Genomic DNA, 14343 nt, shown 5'->3' on the forward strand with positions numbered 1-14343 from the left:
CTTGCCGTAACCCAGAGAGTGGTCCTGGTACATAAGCACAGTCAACCTATAGCCTTTCATTTAGCTACTCAGCTCTGCGTTCAACCTGGAGCCAGGTCATCGTAAACACACACACATGACAGAACACGAGTGCACGCGCCGCTCTCTCAAGAGAGAGGGACAAATGTTGGTGGAGAAAATGGGTTCACGCTCACCTCCTCGTCATTGGGCTGCAGGATGTGGTAGAGCCAGGGGACCTCTCCCAGTTTGCCCAGTTCCAGCTCCATACTCTGCAGAGCGTTGGACAGCTGCTCCTCCTCAGGGGGGTCCAGTTGCTGCAAGGAGAGAAAAACAAAAAACACAGATCAGAAGTGTTCGAATATGATTTGCAGGAAAAGGTTGATTTAAACGTTGCTCACCAGAGAGACTCGGCCCACCAGCAGCGACTCGGTCTCGTTGTACAGAGCCTTCACCGTGCTCGCCACCTCGATCGCCGTGATTCTGGTCAGATTCTGCAAACGGGAGAGAGACGAGTCTTTTAATTCACTCATGCTAATCATGCTGTGTCGATGTAGGAGTGGGTGTGACGTGGAGTCATCGCTCGCCTCTGGGAACTTGGGGTGTGTTTTGTTGATGGCGTGGGATGCAGCGTTAACAGCATGAGCCAGCTCCTGCTCCAGCAGCCCGTAGGTCTTCGCCGCCTCACAGATCCTGCAACAACAACAGAGCGAGTTCACGTGGCTGCATCAGGAACGGATTCCTGCAGAGACGTCTGGCAGCACGCCGCAGTCTACCTTGTGATGAGCTCCTCGGCAGCACGGGCGCACATCTGCACCAGCCCCGCCTCCTCCTCCGTCGCCAGGTCCACGGACTGCTGAGGGTAGAGGTGAGGCCGCAGAGGAGGCTTGTCATACTTGAGCTTGTCCTCCCAGGACTTCAGCGTGTTCTCGAACGCCTGCAGGGGGGGGAACCGCAGTGTAAGTACAAAAACCATGACGCAATGCTCATCTCCGCCCGCCCGCCCTCATCCTCACCCGGTCTCTGGTGAGCATCTGCGCTCTGTTCTTGTGCTGGATCTTGATGACTCCGGGTGGTTGGATCCAGGCCTCCCCGTCCACCTGAATGGGGACTCCCTCATCGCCCAGGATGGTGATCTTCACCGTCCGACACTGATGACAAACAGCGAGGCGGAGAATTATTATTTTTTTAATTACAACACGTGACATTAAAAGCCAACAGAGTGGACATGTAAGCCCACTGTCTGCTCTTCTGTCCCCAGTGTGGCGTCACCTGTGCTATGCGGTGGTGCTGCAGCTTGATGACTCTGGACACGGCCATCTGCATGCTCCCGAACACGGCCACCACCTCCAGGATCTTATCGTCGAAGGATGGCGCGCAGAAGATCTGCAACGCAGGAGGAATCACGATCACGAGCTGTGAGCCGGCGACTCGTGACCACTCGGGTCAAACACAAACCTTTTGAATTCAGATCTTTTTATTCCATGATGACAAAAATAAAAAAACATCCCCAGCTTTATCCTTTAATGTAATTGAGACAGAGAGGATAGAGAGGATCATGTCTGTTCCTGTCTTCTTTATTTATCCATTTATAAAAAATAAAAACTCCTGAAATGAGACCTTTCTCTCCGTCTGCTCTGAATCACAAACGTGCTGTCGTATTGATTTCTGCAGACAAACAGGAGGTCAGCGTTTGCACGAGTAAGCAAAAAAAAAAATCAGGACATTTGAGTGAGATTACGCCGTCGATCAGGAGATGTGTGTCATGTGGGGCCTCGGCCACCAGGGGGCAACCAAAGGCGCAGGCTCAAAGACTCAGCTGTGAACATGTTGATCCAAGAAACAAAGATAACATCCTGTCCTTTAATGTCACGTCTGAAACATCGTCTCAGATTTATTGAGCTCCGTTTGAAATCAGCCGGAAAAGAAAAAGCAGAGAAAAAACTCGTCTGAAAGTTTAAAGTCAAATCCTTGTTTCAGCTTCCTGCTCTCCAGTTAAACAGTTACATAACCAGAAATGCACAAACTGCATGTGTGTGTCCAAGGGTAACCTCTGCAGGGTGTGTGTGTGTGTGTGTGTGTGTGTGTGTGTGTGTGTGAGACTCTAATCCCCCTGCAGCTCTTGTGCTCTGAGCCTTAAAACAAACAAGCAGAAACATCTCTGAGTCCATCCCTCCCCCCCTGCACCTCCAGGCCATCAGGGTTCACTTAGACCAGGACCAGGCTCAACTTTTTTAAAACCAGAGAAGAAGAAGAAGAAGAAGAAGAAGAAGAGCGGGAGGAAGAAAGTGACGAGCCGTGAGCTCTGTGTCGTCTATGTGAGGGTTCGTTCAGCCGGACGGACGGTACCGCCGAGGTCGGGAGGAATGTAGAAAAAGTCAAAGCACTCACGTCGTCCTCCTTGGTGCCGCCCCAGAAGTTGGTCCCGCCCGCGTAGCTGGGAATGTTTAACACGGCGATCCCCTGAAGGCTGGGCAGCGGGATGTACTGACCGTCACACTGACACAAAAACAAAACAAGGACGAGGTTTTTAACGCTCTGATTTCATCATCCGAACATCCGTTTGTCTTGTTGTCTCTGCTGCTCGCCCCCTCTCTCACCTCCAGCTGCACCTTCTGCTCCAGGTTCTTGTAGGTTCTCTGCAGAAGCTCCTTCGTGCCCAGAACGCCGTACCACATCATGTTCTTGGTGCGACTCCTGTGCGGCAGGAAACAGAGTCGGTGGAGAATAACAGGGAGAGTTATCTGTCGCTTGGCTCTGGAAAGGCGTCTCACCTGCATTTCTCCGGATGCTCCTCGCGCTTGTTGTTGAACTCCAGCGAGATCTTTGCATCCAGGCCGATGCCGAAGTAGTTGTTCATCACGCACTTCTCCATGTAGCCGTCTCTGGGTTGGAAACAGATGCAGATAAACAGTCAGTAAAGATGAGACTCTGGAACCCGCACAGGAGAGGGGGGCGGGGCCTGCTCTTACAGGGAGTCGAGGTCGGGGTCGATGAAGGGCGTGGCACCGAAGGGGTCGATGTTAGCGAGCAGCATCTTGCTGATGATGGAGCTGCCGGCGATGGACGCAGCCAGACCTGCCCGCAAACCTGCAAACACACCAAGAAGTCTGTCACATGAGCGTCTGTCTGTGGAGCGCAGGTAGGTGTGTGTGTGTGTGTGTGTGTGTGTGTGTGTGTGTGTGTGTGTGTGTGTGTGTGTTTACCGGGGCAGATGATGCGTGTGTTGAGCACAGGCAGGTTCTCCTTGCTGGTGGTGAAGGGAGTGATGGTGAAAGAGCCGCAGGACTGCGTGCTGCGACTCACCCTCCTCTCCGTCAGAGAACAAGGACTCTTTGAAGCTGTAAACAGAGAGAGAGAGAGAGAGAGAGAGAGAGAGAGGGAGAGAGAGAGAGAGAGAAAGAGGGAGGGAGGGAGGGAGGGAGGGAGAGAGAGAGAGAGAGAGCGAGGAAGAAAGAGAGAGAGGGAGAGCGAGAGGAAGAAAGAGAGAGAGAGGGAGAGCGAGGAAGAAAGAGAGAGAGAGGGAGAGAGCGAGGAAGAAAGAGAGAGAGGGAGAGCGAGAGACAGAGAGAGAGGGAGAGGGAAAGAGAGAGAGAGAGTGAGAGAGAGGGAAAGAGAGCGAGAGGAAGAAAGAGAGAGGGGAGAGAGAGAGAGAGCGAGAGGGACAGGGAGAGAGACACAGAGAGAGAGAGAGAGAGAGAGAGAGAGGAAGAAAGAGAGCGAGCGAGAGAGGAAGAGAGAGAGAGAGAGAGAGAGAGAGAGAGAGAGAGGAAGAAAGAGAGCGAGCGAGAGAGAGAGAGAGAGAGAGAGAGAGAGCGAGAGAGAGAGAGAGAGCGAGAGAGAGAGAGAGAGAGATCATTTTCATGTCTTTACTCTGTCGGGCAGCAGAGGACGAACAATGATGTTACTTTTTAACATGTTACTTCCCCTTCTGTCCACCAGGGGGCTTCAGTGAGTGAGCAGGAATGCAAAACTGTTTCAGTGAGAGAAGCAAACTTTCCGGCCTTTCTGCGTTCTAACCTCTCTCCATGTTTCATCTCCAACATTGATCCTAGTTTGAGCAGCTTTCTGCTGCTGGAGCTTATTAGAAACATGCAGAGGCTTTTTAGCTCGGGTACAATCACTTCTATCTGAAGCAGTTCCACTGCCCGCTTCCATCGCTGCAACACCTGTTCACCTGATAACTGCTCTCATATCTGGCAAACCCAGGGGCGTCCAAAACGGCCTTCAAAGCCCCGCCTACCTTCTCTGGTCCAATCAGATCCAGAGCATTCAGGAGCAGAATCTAAAGTTAGACGTACTGATACCTGAACTATCGCAGACGGAGGAAGTTTGAAAAAGACTCTGCTGGACTGTTCTTCATGTTTACTTGTGAGCTGTTACACAAGCACACGCTCTCTTCATTTTTTTTTTTTAGCTTTCAGCAGTTGTGCATTTTTCCGAGTGAATGCACAATGACAGAGTCTGAACATTGCGTGTTTGCCACATAACAAGTTTGCTCACGCTGACATCACGTGAATCCTCGGCGGGGCGGCAAATACACGCAGAACTTTGGCAGCGGCTCGGTGCGTTTTGTGTGCAGGTCAGGAAGGAGGGAGGGAGGAGACAAAGCCGAGGGTTTGACTGATACCTCCAGCTCTTCCAACTGGCTGGAAAAATGTGTGGAAGGAAGGAAGCAGGGCCGCAATAAACAGGAAGAACTTCTAGCCCAAAGACAATAACACATCCTGTGGCTGAAGCAACACACACACGCTCACAAAAGGCACATTAGACATTTACACCCAGAAACACACACCCACAAATGAACCTACCACACACACACACACACACACACAGATTTTATAGCCGCCTGGCCACCGCTCTCATTTATTATTAAAAACGCTCTCCTCTGACACAGACGGCGGCGCCCGGTGGAGACGGAGAGATAAACGGCTCGGCCTGCAGCACGAGGTGGAACGAGTGCAGGACTTCTTCACTCTAATCCCTCCGTTTATTTATGACAGGAAACATGATGTGCGTCAGCAGCAGCACTTTCTTTTCCATTAGCTGTGCGATCTGCTTCTGTGTGGTGCAGGGAGCGAAACGGCCACCAGGGGGCGACGTGGGAAAGATCCTGCAGGATGTCAAACGGCATCTTTGCACCTCTCACTTTAATTCTTCAGTGTTTTTATGAAGACAGGAGCGTGTGTGTGTTTCTCTATCCTCATGTTTTATCCCTCAGAGGAAAAATAAATAAATAAAAATGTTTGTTTTTCAGCCTGGCAGGTTTATACGTCTTACTACGTCTCTTTGCATTTTAAAAAAAATATTTTGTTGATTATTTTCTTATTATCTTTTCTTCGTTGTCTTCACACGTTTGAAATAAAACAATAAAATAAAATAAAATAAAATAACAAAAATAAAATGTTGCTATGCTATGAACACAGGACTTGAGACCCTGCTTTTTAAAGTTCAAGGAAAATGTCTTTTGCAGGACGGTCCCTGAAAACAATGGCACTTGGCAGAGTGGACGACCTGGAAACACGAAGGTAAGACTTGGACAGGTTAAGCGCTCTCTGTAAAGAGTCCCGGGATGGAAGTGAAATCGGGGGCCAAGCGGGTGAAAGGTTTGAACCGAGCTTACATGGCAGCGCCTCCAGCTCCTTCGTGTCCTCGTCCCTCTCGCTGTCTCGATTCTCCTCCTCGCTGTCCTTCCTGAACTCGATGGGAGACGGCAGCTCGGTGTCGTCCGTGTGGGCGTTCTGCTCGTCCACCACTAAAGAGAGAGAGAGAGAGAGAGAGAGAGAGAGAGAGAGAGAGAGAGAGAGAGGGGAAACGCGGGAGGAAGGAGAGAAGAGTCACTTCATTTCAAAATAAAAGCACGGTTCATATTAGATTTCGAACAGAAATAGTCTTAGTTTACGGAAACACAAGAATTTAAAATAAAAGATTTGTTTTGTTTTTAAACGAGATTAAAATTTGATAAATGGAAATTATTGAAATTTTGCGATCCAGGGATTCTTTTTTTTGCCTTTTTTTTCTATCTTGAGATGTTTTTTTTCTGGACTTGTCATGTGACTGTGACTTTTATAAATGTAATCATATGTTTATGATAATATGACAATATTTGAGTTTGTGCACGTGAAAAATCTGACCTTCGTACTTCATGAAAAAAAAAAAAAAAAAGTAGGATTTTATTTTTTATGTTTTTTTTTATTTCCTTGAAGAGAAAAAGGTGATTTGAGTCGTTACCTCTCTCGGCCTGCTCGATGATTTGCCGCACCGCTTTCTTCAGACTGTTGGCGCGGAGCATCAGCTGCTCCCTGCTTTTGAACAGCTGGTGCTGCGAACGTCGACCTCCGCCTTTCTCCGTCTCCTCCTCCTCCAGCTTCTCCTTCAGCTCCGTCAGGCTCTCCTCGCTGGCCTCCTCCTCCTCCCCCCCTTCCTCCTCCTCCTCCTCCTCCTCCTGCTCCTCCTCCACTATGGGAGGGGTGGAGTGTGGAAGCGGGGGCAGAGCCTGGCACTCTGTGTTGAGGGTCTGCAGGAGCGAGTCCAGCTTCTCGTTCAGGATGGCACACTGCGCAGAGAGGAGACGAGGCGGTGAGGAGCGAGACGGGACACACGGACGATGAAGACGAGCGGGCCGTGACTTACTTTGAGAGACATGGTGTCGCACTCGTCCACGTTCTCCGTACTTTTCTCGTACACTTTCCCCACTTTGGCAACAAAATCCTTCACGGTTTCGCACAGGATCCTAACACACACACAACAAGACGTGTTAAGACACCGCACACGCCTCGGCCTTCGACTGACGAAGGAAAAAAAGAAGAAGAGCATCATTTTCACACGACTTTAAAAGGACGCTTGGAGTCCATGTTTTCACGACGGAGCAACATCAGCGAGAGAAGAGCTGATGCAGTCCAGACCACACTAAACGAGAGCAGAGTGCTCCGAGACCGAGATGAGACCAGGACACTTAGGGGCCGAGACCGAGACCACGAATATCAATGAGAAAGCATCTTGTGTGCAGGGGGGGGGGATCCTGGTCAGCGTGTGTGTGTGTGTGTGTGTGTGTGTGTGTGTGTGTGTGTGTGTGTGTGTGTGTGTGTGTGTGTTAAAAGCTCTTACTTGGCAGACGAGATGACCACAGAGTGGTGCTCTGAGTTCAGGATCTTTGTGAGGTGAGCAGCCACAGAGTCTTCGTAGGCTGCGATGTGTAACTGCAGAGAGACAAACAGCAGGCGTGACTTCTTCACATGGACGCTGGCGCCCCTTCCAGCACGTGCTCCGCCCCCCCCCCCCCCCCCCCCCCCGCTCCGCCCCGCCCCGCTCGGTCCTGATGATGCATGTGACTTACCTGGCAGTCGTCGGCTCCCTCGGGCGTGGTGGGGCAGCTGTGTTTGGGCGGGATCTTGATCTCGTAGGTCATGATGCTCCAGCGGTCCAGCATCTTGGTGCTGGCTCGCTCCAGCTTCTCCAGGATCTGTGGCAGCTGGGTGTCGTCGTCGCAGGACGGGCCCCAGCCCAGCACCCGAGCCAGGTCGTTCCCTGTGCCCAGAGGCAAGACGCCCAGCTGGCACTGGAACACCGAGGGAGGGCGAGCGAGAGAGAGAGAGAGAGAGAGAGGCGGAGGGTTAGCGTGGCGGCAGGAACACAGGAAGCACAAGGTGTGTGAATCCGACGACCTCTGGAAAGTGTTATATGTGATATGAAGCCATAAACGGAAAGGCGGGCCGCTCGCCGCTTCAGGGCGTCGAGGGCTGACAAACGTTGAGACGCAGCAGGAGCTTAAAAAACGTGCAAATTTTGCAACGACTGTAGGAGACCTCCCTAATGGGGGCCCTGCTTCGCTTCTCATCTCTCATTACACATGTAAAAAAACGAAGTTCGTCGATGAAAATCACTGAAGGAAAATGAAGATTTATCTGTCAGGAAGTGAAAGAAGAAGAAGGAAGAGCGGCGGGAAACGTGCACATAAAAAAGGGACGCTGACCGTTCATCATGTTACCTGTTTATGGAGGTTGAGCTTGTCGATCTCGGAGAGGACCCAGCCCACACTCCCGTCGCCTCCACACACCAGGATCCGGAAGTTATCAAACTTCTGAAACAGGCGCAGACTGACAAAAAACAAAACACACATCAACACGTTGACCCTTCCAAAGAGTTCCACTCTCAGAGGACTCGGCTTTGTTCTCCTCACCCGAGATGAGGCCCTCCGTTGACCAGGTCGAAGACCTGAGCCGGGTTCAGGAGCTGCTTGAAGCGTCGCAGGAATTTCACTCCCTGGTTGTCTCCACTTTTGGAGTTGACAAAGACGAGGAGGGGGCTGGCACAGGACGGGGGGCAGGTGGCTTTCCAGAAGCCTGAGGAGAAATTAAAACAGAGGAGGAGGAGAAAATGAAAATCTGCTGGTTGTTTGGAGATGTTCCCTTCATGACATCACAAAGGGCAGTAGCCCCTCCCCCAGGTGGGTGACACTCCCACAGCTAGGTGTTTGTTCTGCCCTCTGAGTCTGCCTTCTCACCGTAAACAATAGGACATGGAGCCAGAAAGCAGCGAGTACACCCGAGCCCTTCCAGAGAGGGGGCGTGGCCAGACACAGCTCATTTACATATTTAAAGCTACAGACACAGAAACAGCCTGTTCTGAGCAGGGCTGAAATAGAGGGGTTTATAGACATGATCAAATACAGGATCAGAGTGGATTTACAACAACACACTTCACACACATGATGAAGAGGAGCGAGGACACTGATTTCACCTGAAGAAGAAGAGGAGATGTGACCTTTAAAGTATTTTTTTAAAGATTTAAAATGGGCTTGACTGACTTGAAATCAGCCTCCTTAAAGTCTGACGGTGTGAGACTGAGCTTCATAAAACACAGGCAATAACACACGGTGTCTTGTAGATGACAAACACACACACACACACACACACACACACACGCAGACCTGTAAACACATCTGTGTATAAGTATTTATAAATGTCTGTGTGAGGCAACAAGAGGCTTCTGTGTTCAGAGCAGAATCTGAACACTCCTCACTGCTGACAGCTTCAAACAAACGTGTGTGTGTGTGTGTGTGTGTGTGTGTGTGTGTGTGTGTGTGTGTGTGTGTGTGTCTCCTGCTGGCACTCCCTTCTTTGCATCCTCTTTCTCGTCTTCCTCTCTCTGTCTCCCCTCTTCGATTTTTCCTCTCTCTCTCTCTCTCTGTGATCTTTTCAGAAAAGGATGAAGTGAGGGAGGGGAGAGCTGCAGAAGAGGAGGGCGGGGAGTCACATCGCACCAGCACGTGCTACAGCCCGCCTCCCAGCCAATTACAAGCTAACTCCCCCTGCTTCCCAGCATGCATTTGGGCAGAGGGGGTCCTGGAACGTGATGCAGATGCAGAATAACAGTGAAAAAAAAAAGAAGAAGGAATTTATTGTCTTCTCTTTATCTGCTTGTGTCTGATTTACTGCCTCTTTGTTTTTAACCCATCAGCCAATCAGCCGCTGCCAGAGCCAGGGCGCAGTGTGTGGACACTATGTGTGTGTGTGTGTGTGTGTGTGTGTGAGACCAAGTTATCTAATTACACACGCTAATCTGAGTCTGACTCTCAGGTGCCAATCTTTATCAGAAACTGCTCGAATGTTTGCTCTGGAATGCGCGCACACACACACACACACACACACACACACACACACACACACACACACACGCACACACACATATTAATGCACATCGGAAACAAAGAAGCTATGTTGAACAGAGAGCCTGGAGGAAGCCTCGGCTTGCTGCACAGCTGCTCTTCTTCTTCTTCTGTGGTGTCTGCATGTCTGTTCGCTCTCACGCACCGTGACAGGATAAATATGTGAGTCTATTTTTAGAAACAGTTTGTAGGCAGCTAATCATAATTCTTCTCACATATTCTGTTTGAAGCTCAGGAAAGATGTGGAAGGGTTTATTTTTAGCCTCCTCGCTGTGCAAGAAAAAGAAAAACTGGAGCAACCTCTCTCTCTCTCTCTCTCTCTCGCTCGCTCTCATATATTTTTATGATATTAAAACAATGTAAGACAGTTCACTTCCTGCTCAATAAAATCAAATTGCTGAGGTCATTTTTTTGAGGATACAGAGGACAGATTGTTTTCAAACTGATGACAAAATCAATTCATACTGAAACATGCAACCTGAGCTGTTTGCACATCTGCACTCCTGAAAACTTCCACATGTTTCTATCTACATCTATTTCCTCCTTGTGCTTGTTGTAAATAAAGTGGAATACTAACGAACTGATCAGGTGGTCTAATATATGATCGACAGTATTCCTCCTTCATATTGTGACAGAAAGAACGAATAAAAACGCTCCAATGCAGAAAATAATCAAAGTGTGTTTTTCTTCCTTCCTCCTGTCCGGCGTGTGCTCGGAGAAGACGTGCGAGTGATGAACAACAGGACTGATTGGACAGTGAGTCTCCACCATGGTCACATGATTCAGTCCATTCGGTCATATTTTTAACTCTAATGTGGCGACTTCTATCTTCAAAGTTTGAATGTGCAACGACTCGGCGACTTTAGTCGTTCCTACCGTCTGAGTCGATGCTGTTGAGCGCGGTCGGAGGGATGATGGAGACTTTGCACTGACCGAGAGGACACTTTCGAGGGTACAGATCCATACAGGCTGTGTGCACCTAAAACAACAACAACAACAACAACAACAACAACAGGAAAAAATAAACACATGAAGAAAAATCAAAGAAGATGTGAGAGTAAGAGGAATGTACAGAAACTCATTTACATCCTGTGAGAAGGACGTTTATGTTATTTACCGTTGAATACGCCCGTCTGTTTCAGAGCGTGAACGACTTTTAAAAAAGTTAATATTCAAACACACACACACACACACGTGACACTAAGCTCTCACCATAGCTTTGCACCAGAGGCAGCGCCAGTCCTGCAGCCTCAGCACGCTGCCGCATGTTTTATCACACACGGCACACTTGGCACTGACGGGCAGGTTACCTTCCAACCACTGATGAGGCATCGCAATCTGTGGGAACAAAACACACACACACACACACACACACACACACACACACACACACACATTTCCTTATTGATTCAGGATGCATTTTATGATTTTTTTCCTGCTCGACGTCAGTGATTTTCGCTGATCTCCGTCGTCATCACATCTTTGAGCGTGAACGTGATCCGACGATGGAGTCACACGGGCATCCCAGGCTTGTCATGCATCCTGCACATCTCACCTCTTAAATGAATAAAAACTGTGCAACACATTATTATTATTATTATTATTATTATGATTGGTGTGTTTCTCGCACGCACTCCTGCAACAATCCCGATGATTTCATGTAGGGAGAAAAAACCCAAACTAAACTGAACATGTCGAGTCATGTTTAAAAACCTTCCTTGGGGTTTTTTAATCCGACCCCAACTTTGACTTTTCCTGAGTTCTAATTTGTGCTTTCACGTCTTTATGATGTTTTGGATGTAATGTATTTTCCAGACTTACTGGATCGGCGCCTCGGTTGTTATAAATGTGCTTTCTAAATAAAGATGACTTGACTAATGCATTACAGTGAGAGCTCGACATGGAGGAGAACAACTCCACGCTGTTCTGGGAATGAAGTCACGAGGGAACGGCGTTAGACTCACCCCGTCCTCATCCTCGATGATGTCCTTCCCAATGGACGCCAGCGTGGTCCATTTGCAGTTGTTAGTGGCTCTGACTGCACAGCGTTTGTGCGCTTTGAACTTGCACACTGAAAAAAAACAAAAACACAAAAGAGTGAAAGTCAGACTTCCATACATCGGAGAGCGCACGTGAAGAAGACAACGAATGAAGCTACGAGCATGCAGAGCGACATTTATCTGACTCTGAGAATCAGTCGTAAGCGTGCTGATGGGGATGGGATGTGATTGGCTGCCTGGGTTCAACCAGAGGTCACGCATGAGGTCGGTGTAAAATAAAGCTCGCAGGATAATTACGATCTTGTTTTTGGAAACTGGGAAACAGAAACATCCTGCAGGAGGACTAAGTAAATAATATCGAATATCAAATCAATAATAATACCAAAAGGTGCACGTCCTTTTTACACAGGGCTGCTTTAATGCAGGCCGGCGGTGGCGGTGGCGGCGGCGCTCTGAGAGAAGACGGCGTGCGAGGCAGATGGAGAGACATCTTCTCGTCTTGTCCTCCCATTAAGGACGAGGCACTTAGCAAGAAGACTCATGAATAATGTGCACACTCAAGAGAGCTGCCTGCAACCCCACCCACCCCTAACACACACACACACACACACACACACACACACACACACACACACACACACACACACACACTAATAATTATAATAATTAGGCAGTCCACACAGATTCACCACAAACTCAGCCAAAGTCATATCCGGGAGCAACAACTGATGTTTCAATCTCCTCTGCTGCTAAATGCTATTAGAGAGCATTAAGAGGATCTAGAGGACATGATACCCCGAGCAGGCCCGAGTGTGTGTGTGTGTGTGTGTGTGTGTGATACAGAGACAGAGGAGTGTGTGTGTTTGTCACAAATCAATCCGCACCGACAGTCCTGAGCAGGAAATCGAAAGGAAATTTGAGCCGTGTTGATCGCTGTGAAACTGTTTGTCTGTCTGTTCCAGACGTTTAATAGAGCAATCTCCCTCTCTCTCTCGCCCCCCCCCCCCCCCCCCCCCCCCCCCCCCAGAGGGAGAGAGAGAGGGGGGGGGGGGGGGGGGGTTGACATGCCGTAAAGGAGCCACAGGTCAGATTTGAACCCGGGCCGCCTGCGTGGGGCTACCAGCACCCTGCAGCGCCTCCTGCTCTGGACATGAGAGGACCTCATCGAGGATAACAAGCGCTGAGTGAGGAGGCACTTAACGTACACACACACACACACACACACACACACACACACACACGGGGGAACATTAGCACAATTAGACTGGGAGGATATGCAGATGCTCTCCGTCGCTGCCGACACTTCACTCTGGATAAAATCAGGCTCTCATGTCAAACCCCCCCCCCCCCCTCCTCTTAACACTCCCACTTCACACTTCCTTCACATGCGAGGTGAGGAGGATGTGGCGTCATTCATGGCGTCCATTAACAGGTTTTATCCTGTGAAGAGCTAAAAACGGATCCACGACGACCTGAGTCAGAGCTCACCTCGCTCACAGCGTGACGGAGACGACACATTCAGGAGGCTGTGCGGCGCTAATGGCAGCTCGCCGCACGAGCGTTTCAAACCGCTTCCACCTCAAGCTGACAGTCTGATGGAGAAAGTCGAGCCTGTCAGAGACTCACGCTGGCTGCACCCAGCTCCGCGTTCAATCAGAGTCAGTGAACCTCTCACCGAACACATCACACACGGATCTGTCGAGATCTACCAAACTCTTTCAGGCGCTCCACGTGCTCGACAGTTTACCGCCTTTTGATTTGAACGCCGTCGTATGTGCTTCTCGTTTTCCTGTTCTCTGTCTTTGAACACATCTGGAGAGGCATTCAGGGTCCAGAACGTTGATCCATTTAGAAAAAAACCCCCCTCTGTGACGCCTCTTGACTCCGCCCCCCCCGTCAGATTGAAACCAGGTGAGCTGTATGAGAAGGTCGCTCAGCGTTCTCTTGAACAGCGACACCTCACGTCACATAGATGTTGGAGCGGGATTCATGCATAACCCGCTATGCTAAGTGGCTAAAGCTAACTGTGTGTGTGTGTGTGTGTGTGTGTGTGTGTGTGTGTGTGTTACCTACCTTCACAGGAGAGGCCGTGGGACGTGACCCCAGATAAACTGTCTTTACAGACGTTGCAGAAGGTGGGCCGTGCGTGGGAGCAGGCGTACCAGTTGTGCATCCCTGAGAAATGTTCCACATTGAACTGCGCCGTCTGTCGGAGGAGAAGGAAGGGGACACGGGTTGGCGGGAAGAAGAACGGCGCGAAAACGTCACAGTGAAGACATGACAGGTAGGGCTCAGCATCTTTAAAACCCCGGGCTCTTTGATCAGATGATGACCTGGATGAAGGCCACGAGCCAAAAACGAGTCGGTCTAATAAAGTACAGCACGGTTGATCTTCATACTTTAAGTTTTTGACCGTTAGATTGTTTCAGTCGTCATGTCAATGACACACTTTCTCTGTGGTTATTAAGCATCTGGCAATATGGAGGAGAAAAAAAAAAATCTCCTCAGAGTTAAAATGATTTCGTAAAAAAATAGGAAAAAGTTCCGACCTCTGTTGATAAAACCTCAGAGGTCATGTGACCTCTCTGACCTGCTGCTGCCTTCACAAGAACTTGAGTTTGTTCACTGTTTAGTTTCCACAGGAAGCTTTGAACAGACCTGTGACAAAAAAAAGCCACC

At 49.5% G+C, this 14343-nt stretch overlaps 1 protein-coding gene across 2 annotated transcripts in view; it reads right to left on the bottom strand.

The window, feature by feature from the left end:
- dgkh (diacylglycerol kinase, eta) overlaps window positions 1-13901 on the bottom strand; it is a 20263-nt gene extending 6362 nt beyond the window's left edge. Inside the window, exons 1-23 of one of the 2 annotated variants that reach the window (XM_079357567.1) lie at window positions 13738-13901; window positions 11629-11735; window positions 10877-11002; window positions 10541-10643; window positions 8177-8339; window positions 7985-8093; window positions 7334-7555; window positions 7105-7196; window positions 6631-6730; window positions 6229-6553; window positions 5621-5752; window positions 3204-3338; window positions 2970-3087; window positions 2772-2882; window positions 2598-2694; window positions 2389-2496; window positions 1270-1383; window positions 1014-1148; window positions 774-934; window positions 585-690; window positions 399-491; window positions 195-314; window positions 1-24 (exon numbers count right to left, since the gene is read on the bottom strand). The exon at window positions 1-24 is cut by the window's left edge and continues 82 nt beyond it. In XM_079357567.1, coding sequence (XP_079213693.1) covers window positions 1-24; window positions 195-314; window positions 399-491; window positions 585-690; window positions 774-934; window positions 1014-1148; window positions 1270-1383; window positions 2389-2496; window positions 2598-2694; window positions 2772-2882; window positions 2970-3087; window positions 3204-3338; window positions 5621-5752; window positions 6229-6553; window positions 6631-6730; window positions 7105-7196; window positions 7334-7555; window positions 7985-8093; window positions 8177-8339; window positions 10541-10643; window positions 10877-11002; window positions 11629-11735; window positions 13738-13837 — 2901 coding nt within the window. In that variant the 5' untranslated portion in view covers window positions 13838-13901. Of the gene's footprint in view, window positions 47-194; window positions 315-398; window positions 492-584; window positions 691-773; window positions 935-1013; window positions 1149-1269; window positions 1384-2388; window positions 2497-2597; window positions 2695-2771; window positions 2883-2969; window positions 3088-3203; window positions 3339-5620; window positions 5753-6228; window positions 6554-6630; window positions 6731-7104; window positions 7197-7333; window positions 7556-7984; window positions 8094-8176; window positions 8340-10540; window positions 10644-10876; window positions 11003-11628; window positions 11736-13737 lie in introns of both variants that reach the window. The other variant, XM_079357568.1, reaches the window with a different exon arrangement.
- Between the last annotated feature and the right edge of the window lie 442 nt (window positions 13902-14343).

Source organism: Symphodus melops, assembly GCF_947650265.1.
Source record: "Symphodus melops genome assembly, chromosome: 12".
NCBI lineage: Eukaryota > Metazoa > Chordata > Actinopteri > Labriformes > Labridae > Symphodus > Symphodus melops.